At 39.6% G+C, this 15,630-nt stretch overlaps 1 protein-coding gene across 1 annotated transcript in view; it reads right to left on the bottom strand.

The window, feature by feature from the left end:
• Positions 1-15,630, bottom strand: part of LOC137422950 (uncharacterized) — a 295,425-nt gene that overhangs the window by 54,106 nt on the left and 225,689 nt on the right. The window contains exons 42-46 of the mRNA XM_068109635.2: positions 7,977-8,084; positions 6,067-6,174; positions 4,320-4,373; positions 2,303-2,356; positions 1,434-1,541 (exon numbers count right to left, since the gene is read on the bottom strand). Coding sequence (XP_067965736.2) covers positions 1,434-1,541; positions 2,303-2,356; positions 4,320-4,373; positions 6,067-6,174; positions 7,977-8,084 — 432 coding nt within the window. The remainder of the gene's footprint in view (positions 1-1,433; positions 1,542-2,302; positions 2,357-4,319; positions 4,374-6,066; positions 6,175-7,976; positions 8,085-15,630) is intronic.

Raw genomic sequence — 15,630 nt, 5'->3', positions numbered from 1 at the left:
ACGTATTCAATATCAGTTTTTTTACAACTAAAATGGCCACCAGTCTACCAGTTGGTCATGTTTGATTATATCACAAAATATAGTGGGGTGCACGTGTATGCCATCATGTACTGTGCTTGTGCCAAGTTTGAACAGGTGTAATGTTTTTCAGTTTTTCCAAGATGGTGCCTGAACCACATGACCTATTACATCACAATTATCATTAAAATATTCTACAGGGGGAGCTGCTCCTATGGTGAAAATTTTGTGTCAATCGGACCAAGAATTGCAGAGAAAAAAAAATTCATACTGATCGAATCAAGTGTTGTACTTGTCGAATTATGACGTCATAATGAAGGCATCATCAACATATCTAATTCCCCATTGGAAGTACTTGACAATGAGCCATGTTTCAATTTTTTCCATTGAGCGGTTTGGGAGATCTAGAGGTATAACGCTTTTCCAAGATGGCGTCCGTACCACGTGACCTATGAGGTCATAATTATGAATAAAAACATTCTGCAGGCGGAGGCACTCTTATGGTAAAATTTCGTGTCAATTGGACCAACGGTTGCTGAGAAAATGAATTTTAAAAATGCAGACACGTACGCCACGCCACACGTACATACGCACCCGAATGCCGAACCCTGATTTTCGCTTCACGAGTGCAGGGTAATTACAAAGTAGAGAGTTCAAAGAGCAACATTACCCCACGCAGTGTTAAAGTATATACAGCACTTCAATGTTAATAAAATAGTGATTTTAAAGATCGTTTAAAGAAATCTGGAAGTTTAATGCTGTTGAATCAGTCTTACACACCACCCTATAGAACATGTCCAAGTACTGCTAAACTGGAGGTTCCTAGAAGTGGCAAAAATGTGATTTATGTTCTACAGTGTTCAAGTACATAATTCAATTTAAATAAAATAAATATTGTAAAGGTTGTATAAAAAAATAATAATTCTGGGTTTTACCGCCATTTTACGCAGTGTCTATTACATTACCCTATCAAACACATTACATTAGTTATCCATGCCTATTGTTTGAGTCCTTTATAATAACCTTAAAAACAGTAAGTTTCCTGTTTGGAATGATTTTCAATTTTGTTTGACTGCCAGGCAGGTAGACATAGTAAAGAAAAAAGTATCTGAATTCTCTCTGCGTGTGTGCGATCAGGAAGAATTCAGACACAGATTACCGCAGAACGGCAAACTTACTTTCCTATTCATGTTCCGATTAATGTTCAAAATGTAATATTCTATTTAAATAAGTTAGTCTTCAATCATAAACCGGCATTTGTAGATGGACAACCAGGCAGACAAAAGTGAGCCTATTGCTCAACCCCGCTTATCGCTTCGCGTACGCGGGGGTAACAAACCCATGCCAATGAAGTTATCAAAATAATGAACAAGAATAAAAACAAGCATTAAGAAGATCATTGGATAAGAGCTGACCTGAAGGCCAATTGGACCAGGAGGTCCACGGAATCCTCGCAGACCTTCATCACCTTTGGCTCCAAATGGGCCCTGCATGCCTCTCATGCCTGGCGCTCCATCTGCTCCCTGCAAGCGGAAATAGCCATTCTTAACGGTTTCCGGTATCTGGCTACTAACGCCTCTATGAGGCTAATGAAACTTGTTTACCACCGAAAATCCCACCTTATGTGCAGCCATTAGGACCCTAGATTGGCTTAATGGGCTGTTCGTTATAGTTGGTAAGGCATACCACTGATCCAATTGTAAGGCACATAAATGCTCCCATCAAGGTTGTTAATTTTTTTGGAGAGATCACTCTTAGGGTTGTAGGATTGGCTTTGGCTGAGTTCTCCCATTTTCTCTCTTCCATTGATTGGTTCAGCAAGTCAAAGATCAATGATGACAAGTGGGTTATGCAAATCAAGTACTTTTCTAGGAGCACCAACCCATGCAACATTAAATCATACAGTATACAGGATAGGCCAAGGCTTCTTTTTGTCTTCCTCATGATTCCATTATGACAGACCCATGTCTCTAAGACAAGCTTTTAAAATGCCGACTTGAACCCTGCATCCTAGGAGATGTTATTGTTATTGTTGGTAATGATTTTGGAGATCCCTTTATATTTATCAGCATGTCGCATAAAAGCTCTATAGTATGCCTAAAATGGAAGTTCAGACACAAATTTGTATTATCTGGATATGTGTTGCTTATCTCAAAAGGCCTCTCATGCCCAGCTCACAATAAAATATTGAATTATGAATGCATTTATGCATATCGAACAATATGGAGATCTGAAAAGAAACCTTCTGTAGAATCATGGAGTAGTGCTCCAGCTTAAAACGTACCGAAGGGCCTGGCTGTCCAAGAGGTCCTTGCGGTCCAGGAGGTCCTGGAGGTCCCTAAAAAGGGGGGCTAGATTAGGAACATGGAGATTTTACAAGACATAGCATAACAATGAATATAGATTGGCATATCATACTTGGAAACAGCTTAATATGATTTTTGACAATAGGACTATTATTCTAGGTAGTGAAATGCTAAATTGTCCCAAAAAGGTTTTTCATATAAGATAAATAAGATAAAAAGATAGAGAAATTTTGATCAGAGAATAAAAAAAGAAAAGAAAATGCTGCGAAAATAAATAAATAAATTATATATATATATATATATATATATATACATATATAGTATATATATATATATATATATATATATATATATATATATATATATATATATACTTTTATCAATCGTAATGCCTAACATATGCACTGGACTTAAAGAAGTACAATGAATATGTATAAAAAATAAAACTAAAACCACAGATCTTCATACTGTTAAGATTTCATTATCATCTACGTAACTGTTATCATTATCGGCAATGAGGTGAGTAATTTGTGGGAATTTCATTTGTTTATCCATTGTGATGTTATGGTCACATTGTAATGTACTCGAACCTCAGGTCATCGTGTTACTCTGAGGCATCACGTGCTTTCTGTAGCCAAGTGTAGACAATACTCAAACCAAGTTAATTTATCATGATCTGAATTATTTTCTCAATATGAGTTTGGGATATGAATAACCTCAGAAATTGTAACTACATTTCCATGATAGAGGTGGGATGATAAATGCAAGACATTCCCATGATAGAGGTGGGATGGAAATTGTCGTATTTATAAAATGGATGTTGAAGGGAAGATATTTTTAAGCTATCTATATTTTTAATGTAGGTTTTCCAATACCTTCAATAAAATAACTCTAAATAACTAGAATGGCACTCAGTAGAGCGCAAACTCCGTCAGGCTGAACAGGTTATGTTTTGTATCCCACTGATAGGCCAGATCTGGATCCGGACATGAACCAAAATCGAATTGCCTTATTCTTGATACCTAACCAACCCATCCACCTCGATTTGTCATAATCGGTCCGCAACTTTTTAAAATATCATGCTATATATCCTTTTTGGCCCCATCTTTCAATGATGAAGAATCACTTTAAAAAATTCTCGTATCTGGATCCGGATCTTCATCAAAATTGAACCAATTCTTCCTTGTCAGACAAACACCAAACCTTTTCACCAAGTATTGTCCGAATCCGTGGAAAACTTTTTGACATATCCCGTTCACAGACAGACAAACAGACAAAAACAGACAAACAAACAGATAAACAAACAGACAGGGTTGAAAACATAACCTCCATCCACCTTCGGTGGTGGAGTTAACTAGAGTTCATGGAACACTTTAACCCATGCAGTGTTCAAGTATATACTTTAATTTAATAAAAATAATAATTTTAACGGTCATTGAAAAAAATTCTGGAAGTTTAACGCTATTGAAGCAGTCTTATACACCACCTCATTTAACATGTCCAAGTTTGTGTTTCACAGTGTTCAAGAATATAATTTCATTTTAATAAAATAAAGATTGTAAAGGTCATATAAAAAATAAATTCAGGAAGTTTACCACCGTTTTACCGGCATTGACGCAGTGTCGATTACACCACCTTATCTAATTATCCCAGGTGAAAATTATATAGTTAGAAGTAGTTGTACTCTCATATACTTCCTGGCAGTTTAGGTTACTCCATTGTGGTTTATGTACTACAGTAAGGTTTACCGGTAATCAAAGTGATTGCAGTTCAAATTATAGTAGTCTGCAGAGAATAACTATAGTAAAGGGATACTATTTTTGTCTGGAGTTATAAACGACTCAAAAATTATGGACATATAACCAAAGAGTGTTTCAGGTAGCACATTATCATTACGGCTACAATTTTTTATTAAAATTTTTTTTCCACAATCCTATTTTTGAATCGCTTTTGCAGGAGGAAGATACATCACATAAGAAAGTAAGGTTCACGTACCTGCTCTCCTTTTCCACCCTTGACGCCACGAGATCCCATCCCACCCATCTCACCCTACACACCGCAGATGCACATAATTAATGAAAAACATCATTTTCAACCTCGTTTGTGAATGTCTCTTGGCACGTGTGCATTGCTATATTTTAAGCACCAGTATTTATCGGTTAATTTCAACTTAGGCTGCAGGAATCACATGTTGCTAATCCTAGAGATGACATATGACAAGCGGTGAGTGGCCTAGATAAGACCTTCCTGGTTGCTCTATAACCTAATTGTTGATTGTGCTCTTTGTCCAATGAGAGGTGTATTCATAGGCAGGCTACCTCATTCTTTAGCTGCTCAGGTTGGTATTCACGTTATAAAAATGCTTCACTACTTCTCTAGCCAGGCTTGGCTCTCCTAAACATGGTGGTGTAGTCCACTCTAACTTCTTGCAGCTGCCTCACATTGACGGTGCAGTGGTGTAGTCTTGAGGTAATCATCTGCTGGTAGTTGCCTGGTACTTAATCAAGCTCACCCAGTAATCATCTTGTGGCAGGTGTATACCCCAATACCCCATGGCATCATGGAGTGTCATCGGGTGTGGCATGGTCAATGTTGGTAACTTCAAATCCAAATCAATATGGTTCCTCCAGCAAAACTTTGCCAGCTCCTTATACAAAGTATAATTGAGATTTTCCAATAATATATTTGATTTCAGGTACAAAGGAATGCTTGGATGGATTTTCTGAATATCAAGTAACTTGCAGCAAGGATGGACGCATCACTCAAACTTTCTGTTCTGATCTGAATGAAGTTATATCATTGTCCGAATCGTATAAAAATATTTGCTTTTTCTTTTCTGGTCCAGAAAATAAAATAAAATAAAAGACCAGAATAGTTTTCTGGTCTAGTATGGTGTAAACATTTGGTCAATGAATGCTCAATAATTTCTGGATCCCTCTCTCCAATTAAAGCTCTAATATGCCAGATTAAAGCTCAAAGTCACCTTCCTTCTCATGATTCTTTCTTGAGTAACATAACAACAAGTTTCATCCATATTCCTTTGACTCTCGCAACAACTGAGTCGAACACAATAATTCATTTAGCCGTTGTCTTTTTCAAATGCCAAATTGGGTCAAGATGCCAAATGTGAAGATGCCAAATGGAGATGCTCATCATGGAATTGTTCCAGAATATGTATGTGCATCTTATTCCAGGCATTGAGGTCAAAGCAGGTCAGATTTTCTTATCCACTTTGACATTTAAGCTTCCTTAAAGTGCATCAGGTCTAATTGAGCCGAGTGTGATTTTAGTTCAGGGCTACAATTAGAAAATCTTCCATGATGACTCTCCCGCTGTCACGTACAGTTCCTTGGGAAGTGACTCAGATGCCTTTACCTTACTTGTGTTGTGAATTGAATTACCTTCACTCCTGCAGAATCTGTTTACAAACACCTTCCCAATGAGCTGGAGCACCAATGGTTCATGGAAATTTATAAACAAACACTTTAAAAGGATTAGAAGCAATGAAACACATGTTTTTGACATTTGTTGCAGGTCACAATAACTTAGAATAGTCTGAAATGAAAAAAGTTTCAAACCCACGTAAAGTTCTTAAGGTGTTGAGTGTGATTCCGACAAAACAAAGACGAGTTTAAATACAGCATAATCCCTGGACCTTGGTCCTTCAGCACCAATGCAAAATGTAAGGATGGTCAGACAGTGGAATCGCTCTTTCATTTCTCAGAATAAAATGCCTACATGCCTTGTCTCCATCCTCCCCAGGTCCACCTGGTGGACCAGCAGGACCTGGAAGACCAACAGGACCCTGAATGCCATCTCTTCCAGCAGGTCCCATGTCTCCTTTCTCCCCCTGTGCATATGCAGACACAGATTATCAGCAATGGTTACACATTCACTGATTTGATGTAAAAACAACAGTTAAAATAATAACCTATTTCATACTTCAAGCAATGCAATGCAATGAAATTGATATTATTGTGCACATCACAGAGCGAGATCCAGATGCTGCTTGTTCAGACATAATAATGTGTCTGTAGCTAGTTAAGACCAGCCTTGGACGAATAGCCGAACTGCTTTAACTCCTGAGACGACCAGTCGATTGTTTGACGGTTATGGCATGCACAGGGAAAGAAGAGACACAAAGCGGTTGTCTACACGAAGCACACGGGTCTATACCGAAACCACGAACAAAGAAACACGAGAAATGAAAATACAACGATAATTGTCTAAATAAAAAATGAGGTAAATTAATTTCCTAACTGAGACATCCCCTCACACTGACACAAATACAAACACAGGGGAAAGATAAAATAAAAATAAAATGTTCCCTTTGGCCGGCCAGTACTTATCATTGTGTAAATAGTCTTTTTAGGAGGTTGGCAGTGACGACGCTTGAAACCACAGGTGGGAGGATGGCAACGCGTAGACCGCCCTGCACCAAAAAGCGCTTGGTCACGAGGCGGGAGGCGAGGACAACCCGCATTCCCTTCTCATCATACACAGACTCTGCTTCGCACTCCGAGGGTCCTTTCCGCTGCAAAGGAATTTCCTGCTCCTCCACTGAGCTGTCTGTCCGCGCTCCCCTCCTTAGCGAAAGCCAAAAGTCCTCCACCACAAAAATGGCCAGCATCCTGCTCGAAGCCAAAAGCCCAACGACTCCTCCCTCGCTTTCTCTAGAAGCTTCTCGCTGACGTCACTCCGACCAATCGTGAAGCTCCTTCAAAATCGCCTCTTGCTCTGCCTACGTTCACCGTCCAATCACGTCCCACGGGGCGTGGCCTGCCGGCTCTTTCCCCACACAGGTTCTGGCAGGTTCTCCCATCTCAGCCAAGGAACTCTGTAGTTTTGCCAGAGTGGTCATTGGGTTCTTGGTCACTTCCCTGATCATGGTCCTTCTTGCCCAGTTGCTCAGTATGGTTGGATAACCAACTCTAGGAAGTGTCTGGGTAGTTCCATATTCTCTCCATTTCCTTATGATGGAGTTCACTGTGCTCTTGGGAACTTTCATCACTTTAGGAATTGTTTTATAACCTTCCCCAGATCTATACCTCCTCACAGTTCTATCTCAAAGTTATACGGGCAGTTCCTTGGACATCATGGTAGAATTTATGTTCTGGTATGCACTGTCAACTGTGGGACCTTGTATAGAAAGGTGTGTTTCTTTCTAAATCATGTCCAATGAATTGAATTGGCCACAGGTGGACTCCAATCAAGTTGTAGAGACATCTCTAGGATGATCAAAGGAAATTAGATGCACCTGAGCTCAATTTGGAGTGTCATAGTAAAGGGATTGAATACTTATTGACTCAAGACATTTTAGCTTTTCATTTTTAATTATTTTGTAAACATTTCTAAAAACATAATTCCACGTTGACATTATGTGGTATTATTTGTAGATCAGTGACAAAAAAAATCCCAATTTAATCAATTTAAAATTGAGGCTCCAACACAACAACGTGTGAAAAAGTCAAGGGGTGTGAATACTTTATGAGGGCACTGTAACCTATGTAGGAAATCATTCTATCATTTATATTACAGAAATTACTCATTCGTATAATACAACACTGCAGTTACTAAGGCTTGGTTTATAAGCATGAGTGAGCACAATGGGATCGCTAGTTTCTGAATGGATCACGTTCTTAATTAACTTACCGGGACTCCTTTTTCTCCAGCCACTCCTGCTGGACCCCGTGGACCAGGCCGGCCAGGGAGACCAACTGGGCCCGCTGAACCCTGCTGGCCCCGTGACCCTGTGGAACCCTGCAGCACACAATTGACAGCATACAAAGGTCATTAAAGGACATCAAGACTTACACTGGGTCCACATCTCAGTGCTTCCTAGTGCAGTTTACATATAATTAGCTTCCTAGTACATATAATTATCGAGCTAACCCCAAAAAGAGGAATTTGTCCTTGGTACTGACAAATAATACCCAACTCTTTTTGAAGTGTTGAAGTGTGGACACAAAACATTGCAGGTACCATGTGTGAAGAGGAAAATCGGCACTGCTCCGTGTTAAATTGGGATAGTGAGGCAGCAGACTGGACTTCCGCCTGCGTACTTTAACCATGTGGCTTGAGCTTGGCCAATCTCACCATTTCCCTATAGTTGAACTTCCTTGAAAAAGTTTTTGCAAAATATGACTTGCAATTTTCTTATCCTGCTTTCGATTGCCATTTTCCTTTGATATTTTCCTGATTATTTCTGTATATACACTGTCTACTTCATAGGCATCGAACGTGCTCCCAAATGAAGGGGAAGACCACCTGATACACATGCACAGTCCCTTCCCTGCTCATGCCTACTTGTAACAAAGTCAAACTACAATGGTAGAAAAGAGTTAACGGTGGACCGCCAAATGAAGCAATTGACAGTCAGACACTGTACCTGGTAATTCGACTATAATTCGAGAAGTGTCCGTTTGCTTGTGAGTTTATTTGTTTGTGGGTTTGTGTTTGTTACCTCCACCACCAAAGGTGAATGGAGGTTACGTTTTCACCCCTGTCTGTCTGTTTGTCTGTCCGTTTGTGAACAAAATATCTCAAAAAGTCGTGGACGGATTCGGCCGAAATTTGGCAGAGATGTAGCATTTGTGACAAGGCCGAAATGATTAGATTTTGGTGAAGATCCGGATCCGGATCCGGCTACTAGAATTTTTTAAGTGATTCTTCGCCATTGGGAGATAGGGCCAAAAACGATACATAGCAGGATATCTCAAAAAGTTAAGGACGGCTTTGGACGAAACTTGTTGGAGAGATTGTGTGTGTGACAAGGAAGAACCGATTCGATTTTGGTGAATATCTGAATACGGACTCGGATATGAGAATTATTTAATTTTTCAAGTGATTCTTCACCATTGGGAGATAGGGCCAAAAACGATACATAGCAGGATATCTCAAAAAGTTAAGGACGGCTTTGGACGAAACTTGTTGGACAGGTTGTGTGTGACAAGGAAGAATCGATTACATTTTGGTGAAGATCCCGATCCGGATCCAGCTAGTAGAATTTTAAAAGTAATTCTTCACCATTGCATGATATGGCCAACCAGGCGGAGGTATGCTCACTACTGAGTGCCGTTCTAGTTTGTTTGTTTGTGAGTTTGTGCGTTTGTCTGTGTTTTTTTTTTGTGTGTTTGTTTGTTAGTGTTTCTTAGTGTGTTTCTTAGTGTTTATTAATGTGTTTATTAGTGTGTTTATTAGTGTGTTTGTTTGTGTTTTTTAATGGGATATTGCCCGCGACAAAGCCTACAGGGCCACTCGAGGTGGGGGCTATACAAAGAAAACAAAAGCAGAACAACTATCCACTTGGATTGAAACAAGACAAATATAGAAACATCCCTTCACATAACAAAATGGGATGGGAGGAGTGAACTAGTCTGCTTTGAGACAACAGTGCCTCTACCCCCAACTTCTTAGTGTTTCTTAGTGTTTCTTAGTGCGTTGCGTTTCTTAACGTTTGTTGGTGTTTTTTTTAGTGTTTTGTTCTTTGTTTGTTTGTGTATTGTTTGTTTGTTTTTTGTGTGTTTATGTGTGTTTTGCGTGTATGTGTTTTGTTTATGTGTGGTATGCCTGTGTGTTTTGTTTGCAGCTTTGTTTGTGGGTTTGTTTATGGGTTTGTTTGCAGCTTTCTTTCTGTGTTTGTTTGTTCCTGTGTGTTTCTCTGTTTGACATCTATGTACTCCTTAACCGCTGGACCGTATGGGTTGAAAATTGGTGGTTGTACTCAGCCAGTGTATGGGTGGGTTTTAGGTGGGTAAAAAAAAAAAAAAAGTCCCAGGGACTCAGGGTGGGGGGGGAGTATCTCAATTTGTCTCTATGTAAATGTGTATCGCAAAGCACTGCGACCGTTCCTGGTGGGGGAGTATATTACAAGTGATCCCATCCATAATTCTGGAGGAAGGATAGGTTATTTGCTCGTGTATATTAAAGGCGATAAATGAGAGGGCACCCATGCAGACATTGTGCAGACTCTGAGTTGCACCCCAGGTCGAAAATGCCATGGAAAATCAATAGGACAAATCCCATAGGACATTGGACCAGTAGGATCTACTGGTTTCAATAAGGAAAGTGAAATGCTGGACCCATATAAAATACCAATAAAATACCAGTAGGTCAATGGGACCAGAAGGAGACCAATATATAAATGAACAGGAATGAAAATAACCAATTGACATATGTGGGAAAATTACATGCCAAGGACTGGGAATCGAACCCAGGTTCTCTGGTGAACCATTCCAGTGCTCTGCCATCTGAACTATCTAATTCCTGGATGGAAAACAACTTGCCTTCACATATACAACAAATACTCTATATGGAAACCCTGTTATAGAGAACATGGTTATAACTCAATTCAATATGGAATTCTGTGTTTTGAGTTTGTTTATAACAAAATATGATTAAAGTATTTTGATTGGTCTATGGGTTTGCAGACCAGTTAACTCTAATGGTTTCCTTATCTTTCCTTATCCTTATCTAATATTTCCTTATCTAATCCTTGTATTTCTTTCTATTTATATTTTAATCCTTATATTTCTAATCCTTCCTTATATTTCCTAAATCTAATCTTTCCTTATTGGTTTCAACCGAATCTGGTTAGGTTGCGATGTAAACTCTACTAGTTTCTGTATAAACCAAATGAAACTGTGATTTCCAATAGAGACACATATAAATGTCCAACTGGTCTCTATTGGTTTCTATGGGATTTTTGACCTGGGACATTTGATCAAACTGCACAAATGGTGGTCGCATAAATTGTGAATGTTTCGGCCAAATGGGCTGCAGTTGGATTGATATGTGCATGAAGAATGGAGCATAATGAAATCTGAAAGGTGATAGATTGTGGAAATGTAGGTTACATTATATGAGCAGTAGCTTGATTTAAAATCTGAGGAACAAAAACATACGTCCCCGTCCCTCCTCACCACACTGCATCCCCCAACCTAGCCCCACAGCTTATGATATCAATGTGCTTCTTCATTTGTTTCTCCGCACATCATTTTTTACGTTGTATTTTGTGCTTGACCAACTTTCAAATGAATTGTGTACATCCCATAATCTGCTGCTGTTGTGTTTTGTCTTCATTTGCAAATTTGTCTTTAAATCCTGTATGCATATGCTGTATTATTATTATATTTTTGGAAATAAAAAAATAAAGGGCACTTTCTTACATTACATTAGTGATTAAATGATGCAGATCTTGTAGAAAGAACCAAATAAGGCTCATCACACATTCTCCTTACTGAGAAAAGTAGGCAGGTGTCTGGAAGTAAGCATGATCTATAATTTGCTATGTTCATGAACTTTGAATAACACGTGCAATGGCAACCATACGAAGCCAATCGGTCAAACAGAAAGTCTAGAACCTACTGCCAACTCCGCACTCAGGGTCGTGATGGCATATAATTTTGGCCAAATACTTCTAAACTGAGGGTCTTTGGACGTGTGAACAAGTCAATTTGTGTTCTACAGTGTTCAAGTATATAATTCCATGAAATAAAACAAAAGTTTTAAAGGTTGGAGAACAAAACAAAACAATCCATTTATTCGGAAGTTTACTGCCATTGATGCAGCGTCTTTTACACCACCTTATTTAATAAATACGATAGATTAGTTCTTCGTGCCCGTTGTTCATGTCCTTTATGACGTTCCTAAAACAGTAAATTTCCTGTTTGGAATGATTTGAAATTTTGTTTGATTGCCAGACAGACAGACAGATTGAAGCAGACGTTGAAGGACAAAATAGAGGGAGACTTGGAAAAATGATGCATTGGGAGGATGCACAGGGTGGACATAACAAAATTGGCACTGTTTCTTTCCTCATTGTTGTAAAATTTTCTTGATGTGGCAGGCCACTGCCGCAACATAGGCACAGCTAATCAGAGATCTCCAGGTTATCCTGTATAGTGCCACTCATATTGCCTCGTCCCAAGTCAAACCAATACACTGCAGAAGTGGAGTCACATGGTGTCTTTCCATCTGGTGCCCGGTCTACCTCTTGGATGATTCCAATTGGTAGAGGGCTTTGCAAAGAGTGCGATCGATGTATTGCTACCTTGGTGACAGCATTGATGACCAAACCATCGGAGTTGGGCACAGTCAATAGTGGAAGCCAGGTCATGTTAGAAAGTCTCCAGATGAGGACATGTTAGATCCAAGACATTGGAATTCTATCGCTGTGGATACTGAGTGGTCATTATTCACTGCGATGGAAGGGACAGGTTGTGGCACCATAGTGATTGAATTTTTGTCTTCGGCCAGCTAACTTGTAGTCCGAATGATGATGCATGCTTTTGAAAATCTTGCAATGCTATAATGATGGTGTGTACTGTTTCTGCCACAAGCACGACATCATTACTCCCGCCAGGGAGTAATGCATTCACTCGTGTCCGTGTGTGTGTGTGTGTTCGTGTGTTTGTGAACATGATATCTGGAAAAGATCTGAATGGATTTGGATGAAAGTTGGTGGGATGATTGCCCTTGGGATAAGGAAGAATTGATTAGTTTTTGGTGAAGCTCAGGATATTATTCCCGATCCAGGAATATTTTGAAGGATTTTTTTTACCATTGGAAGATAGGGCTCATTTTTTTTTAACATTATCTTCTATATATTCTATATTTAACATTGTGATATGAAAATAGTTTTCATATTTGTTGTAAATGTAGTTTAAACTCGTGGTTATGCGTTAGAGCGGTGTATTTTTTTTTAGCAGCATCGTCTTCAATGTTCATTTTTTTTTTCTAATAAAGACATATTCTGTCATTTTAAAACCACCAAAGTGTGTATTAGGTTTCCCCGTTTCATAAAATGTATCGTTTGATACGTATAATACTTTAAAACTGTTTTTTTTTTGTTGTTTTTTTTTTTTTACCTCAGAAGAGATATCAACATTTAGCTCAGCGAATGTCATTTGCGGTGTCAGTATTTGATGAACTTATAAAGACTTAGTTCCAGATTTGTCAATGGCTGAGGTATATTAACAAACGAATAAAACAGATTTGGCAAAATTCCAACTTTTAAAAAAACGATCGCATATTCACCCAGGGTTGTGCGAGGCTGAAGAAGAAGAAACCTCGCATGGGCTTCCCAGACCAAATGAATAATTCTGGTTCTGGCTCTGCGATTTTCAGGTTTATTACTCCCACCAGGGAGTAACGCATTCGATCGTGTCCGTCCGTGTGTGCGTGTGTGTTCGTATGTTCGTGTGTTCGTGTGTTTGTGAACAAGATATCTGGAAAAGTTCTGAACTGATTTGGATGAAAGTTGGTGGGATGATTGCCCTTGGGATAAGGAAGAATTGATTAGTTTTTGGTGAAGCTCAGGATATTATTCCGGATCCAGGAATTTTTTTGGAAATTTTTTTGGGAAAGATTTTTTCTGTTTTTAAAGCTTTTATTCTTATTCTTAAATGATGTTTTTCTCCTCTAATTCCGAGGTATATCAAAATAAATTCTCTGACAGTCAGGGCTTACTTTCTTTTTCATTTATTGTTTTGGGGAGAGGGGATGTTAAACAAAACGTATTATTCCAACTGAACCCACGGCGGGAGTATGCGCTCTACTGAGTGGCGTTCTAGTTAGCATAGTGGAAATCTTTGAAAACAGTCATTTCCCAGGCTCACACCACAATGGCTGCCACTACTTTGAAGGGTGTGTTCCATTATATAGTTGATTGCAAGGAGGAAGAGGATAAGTGCCAGTATGTCTCCTTGATGTACACCATGGTCAAATCTGAAGGAGTTTGACATTTCCCTTCCAATGTGGACACAGCTCATGATGTCGGAGTTGTGAGCTTGAATGAGCCTTGTGATCTTTGTTGGTATCCCAGACACCTCCAAAAGTAATCACAGGCAGTCGCAATTCAGGCCGAGTAAAAAGCCTTCTTCATGTCAATGCATATGGCAAATGTCGGTTGCGCAAATTGTTTGCATTTCGCTGTGATCTGATGAAAGGAAAACTTCTGTTCAGTTGTTGATTGGTGTTTGAGCAGGCATGCCTGTTGAGGTCTCCATTTTATGATTAAGGCCTCCTGGATTCAACTCAGTTGGATCCCGGCAAGCACTCACCCAAACAGATAGGAGAGCCATCCCTCGGTAACTGCTATAGTCAGTCTGTGCTGCATTATGCTTCCAGAAGATCGGATTATTCCCTGGAGCCACTGCTGTAGAACAGTTTAAATATGTCCCAGATGTTGGAGAACAGATGGTGTAATGGTGGCTTTGTTTGCGTTTTTCAAAATCTCGGTGGTAATTCCACATATGGCAGGAGCCTTTCCATTCTCTAGTTTGTTTATGGAAAATGCAATCTTGGCGCAGGTTGGACGCTCTGTGTCGATGTCTTCATTAGGAGCTGATGCTCTTGCCCTATTGTAGTAGCTCATCTGGTGGATGGAGAGGTACAGATGAAAGGAGGTCTGCACTACACTCGTTCCATCTCTTCAGAACCTTTGTGTCGGTGAGAAGATACCCTGGCATTTACTTAATAGGAATGGCTAAAGGATTGATGGTGATTCTGCTTCAGTCTTCTCACAATTTGAAAGGTATCTCCAGTGTTCCCATCTGATGCTGCTTGTTCAGCACAATGTACCTGCTTTGGAAAAAGGCTTCCTTTTTCCGGCATACGGTCCTACACTCTTCTCTTTGTTTTCGAGTTAGGGCTTTGTGTGTGTGTGTGTGTGTGTGTGTGTGTGTGTCTGTGTGTGTGCGTGCGTGCGTGTGTGTGTGCACGCATGTCTGTGTGTGTGTGTGCGTGCGTGCGCGCACACGTGCGTGCGTGCGTGCGTGTGTGCGTGCGTGCGTGTCCGTGTGTGTGTGTGTATGTGCATGTCTTAGTTGTTATCTCCATATGCGGGTTTCAGAAGGTGGAACAGAGCTCTCAGGTCTCGATGTGTGTGTGCATGTGTGTGTGTATACTGTATATGTACTCTATATACATATATATACTAGCTTGGCTCGGCTCGCTACGCTCGCCTCACCACGCGTCGTTACAGAGGTACAGGCTTATTTTAGCTGAGGATGACTGTACCTAAGTTGCTGTGATGTCATGATTTACACCAATCATAATATAAGCAATTATTTTGGACAAATTTATTTGTTGTGTTTGTGATATTACATTTTTATAGGGAATTTAGGTTGAAGATTTAGGTTGAAAAAATATATAAAATTCAAAAAAGAACCCCTCAGCACATACATATGGGAGGGGTAGGTGCAGACTGGCGGTTTGGGATGATGACACCTCACCACCACGTAATTCAAAACACCTCACCACCACGTAATTTAAAACACCTCACCTCCAAGTAATTTAAAATACC

This window comes from Myxine glutinosa, chromosome 3 (genome assembly GCF_964187855.1).
Source record: "Myxine glutinosa chromosome 3, kmMyxGlut1.1, whole genome shotgun sequence".
Classification (NCBI taxonomy): domain Eukaryota; kingdom Metazoa; phylum Chordata; class Myxini; order Myxiniformes; family Myxinidae; genus Myxine; species Myxine glutinosa.
Note: the sequence above shows the minus strand (reverse complement) of the source record. Positions and strands in the feature narration are given on the sequence as shown.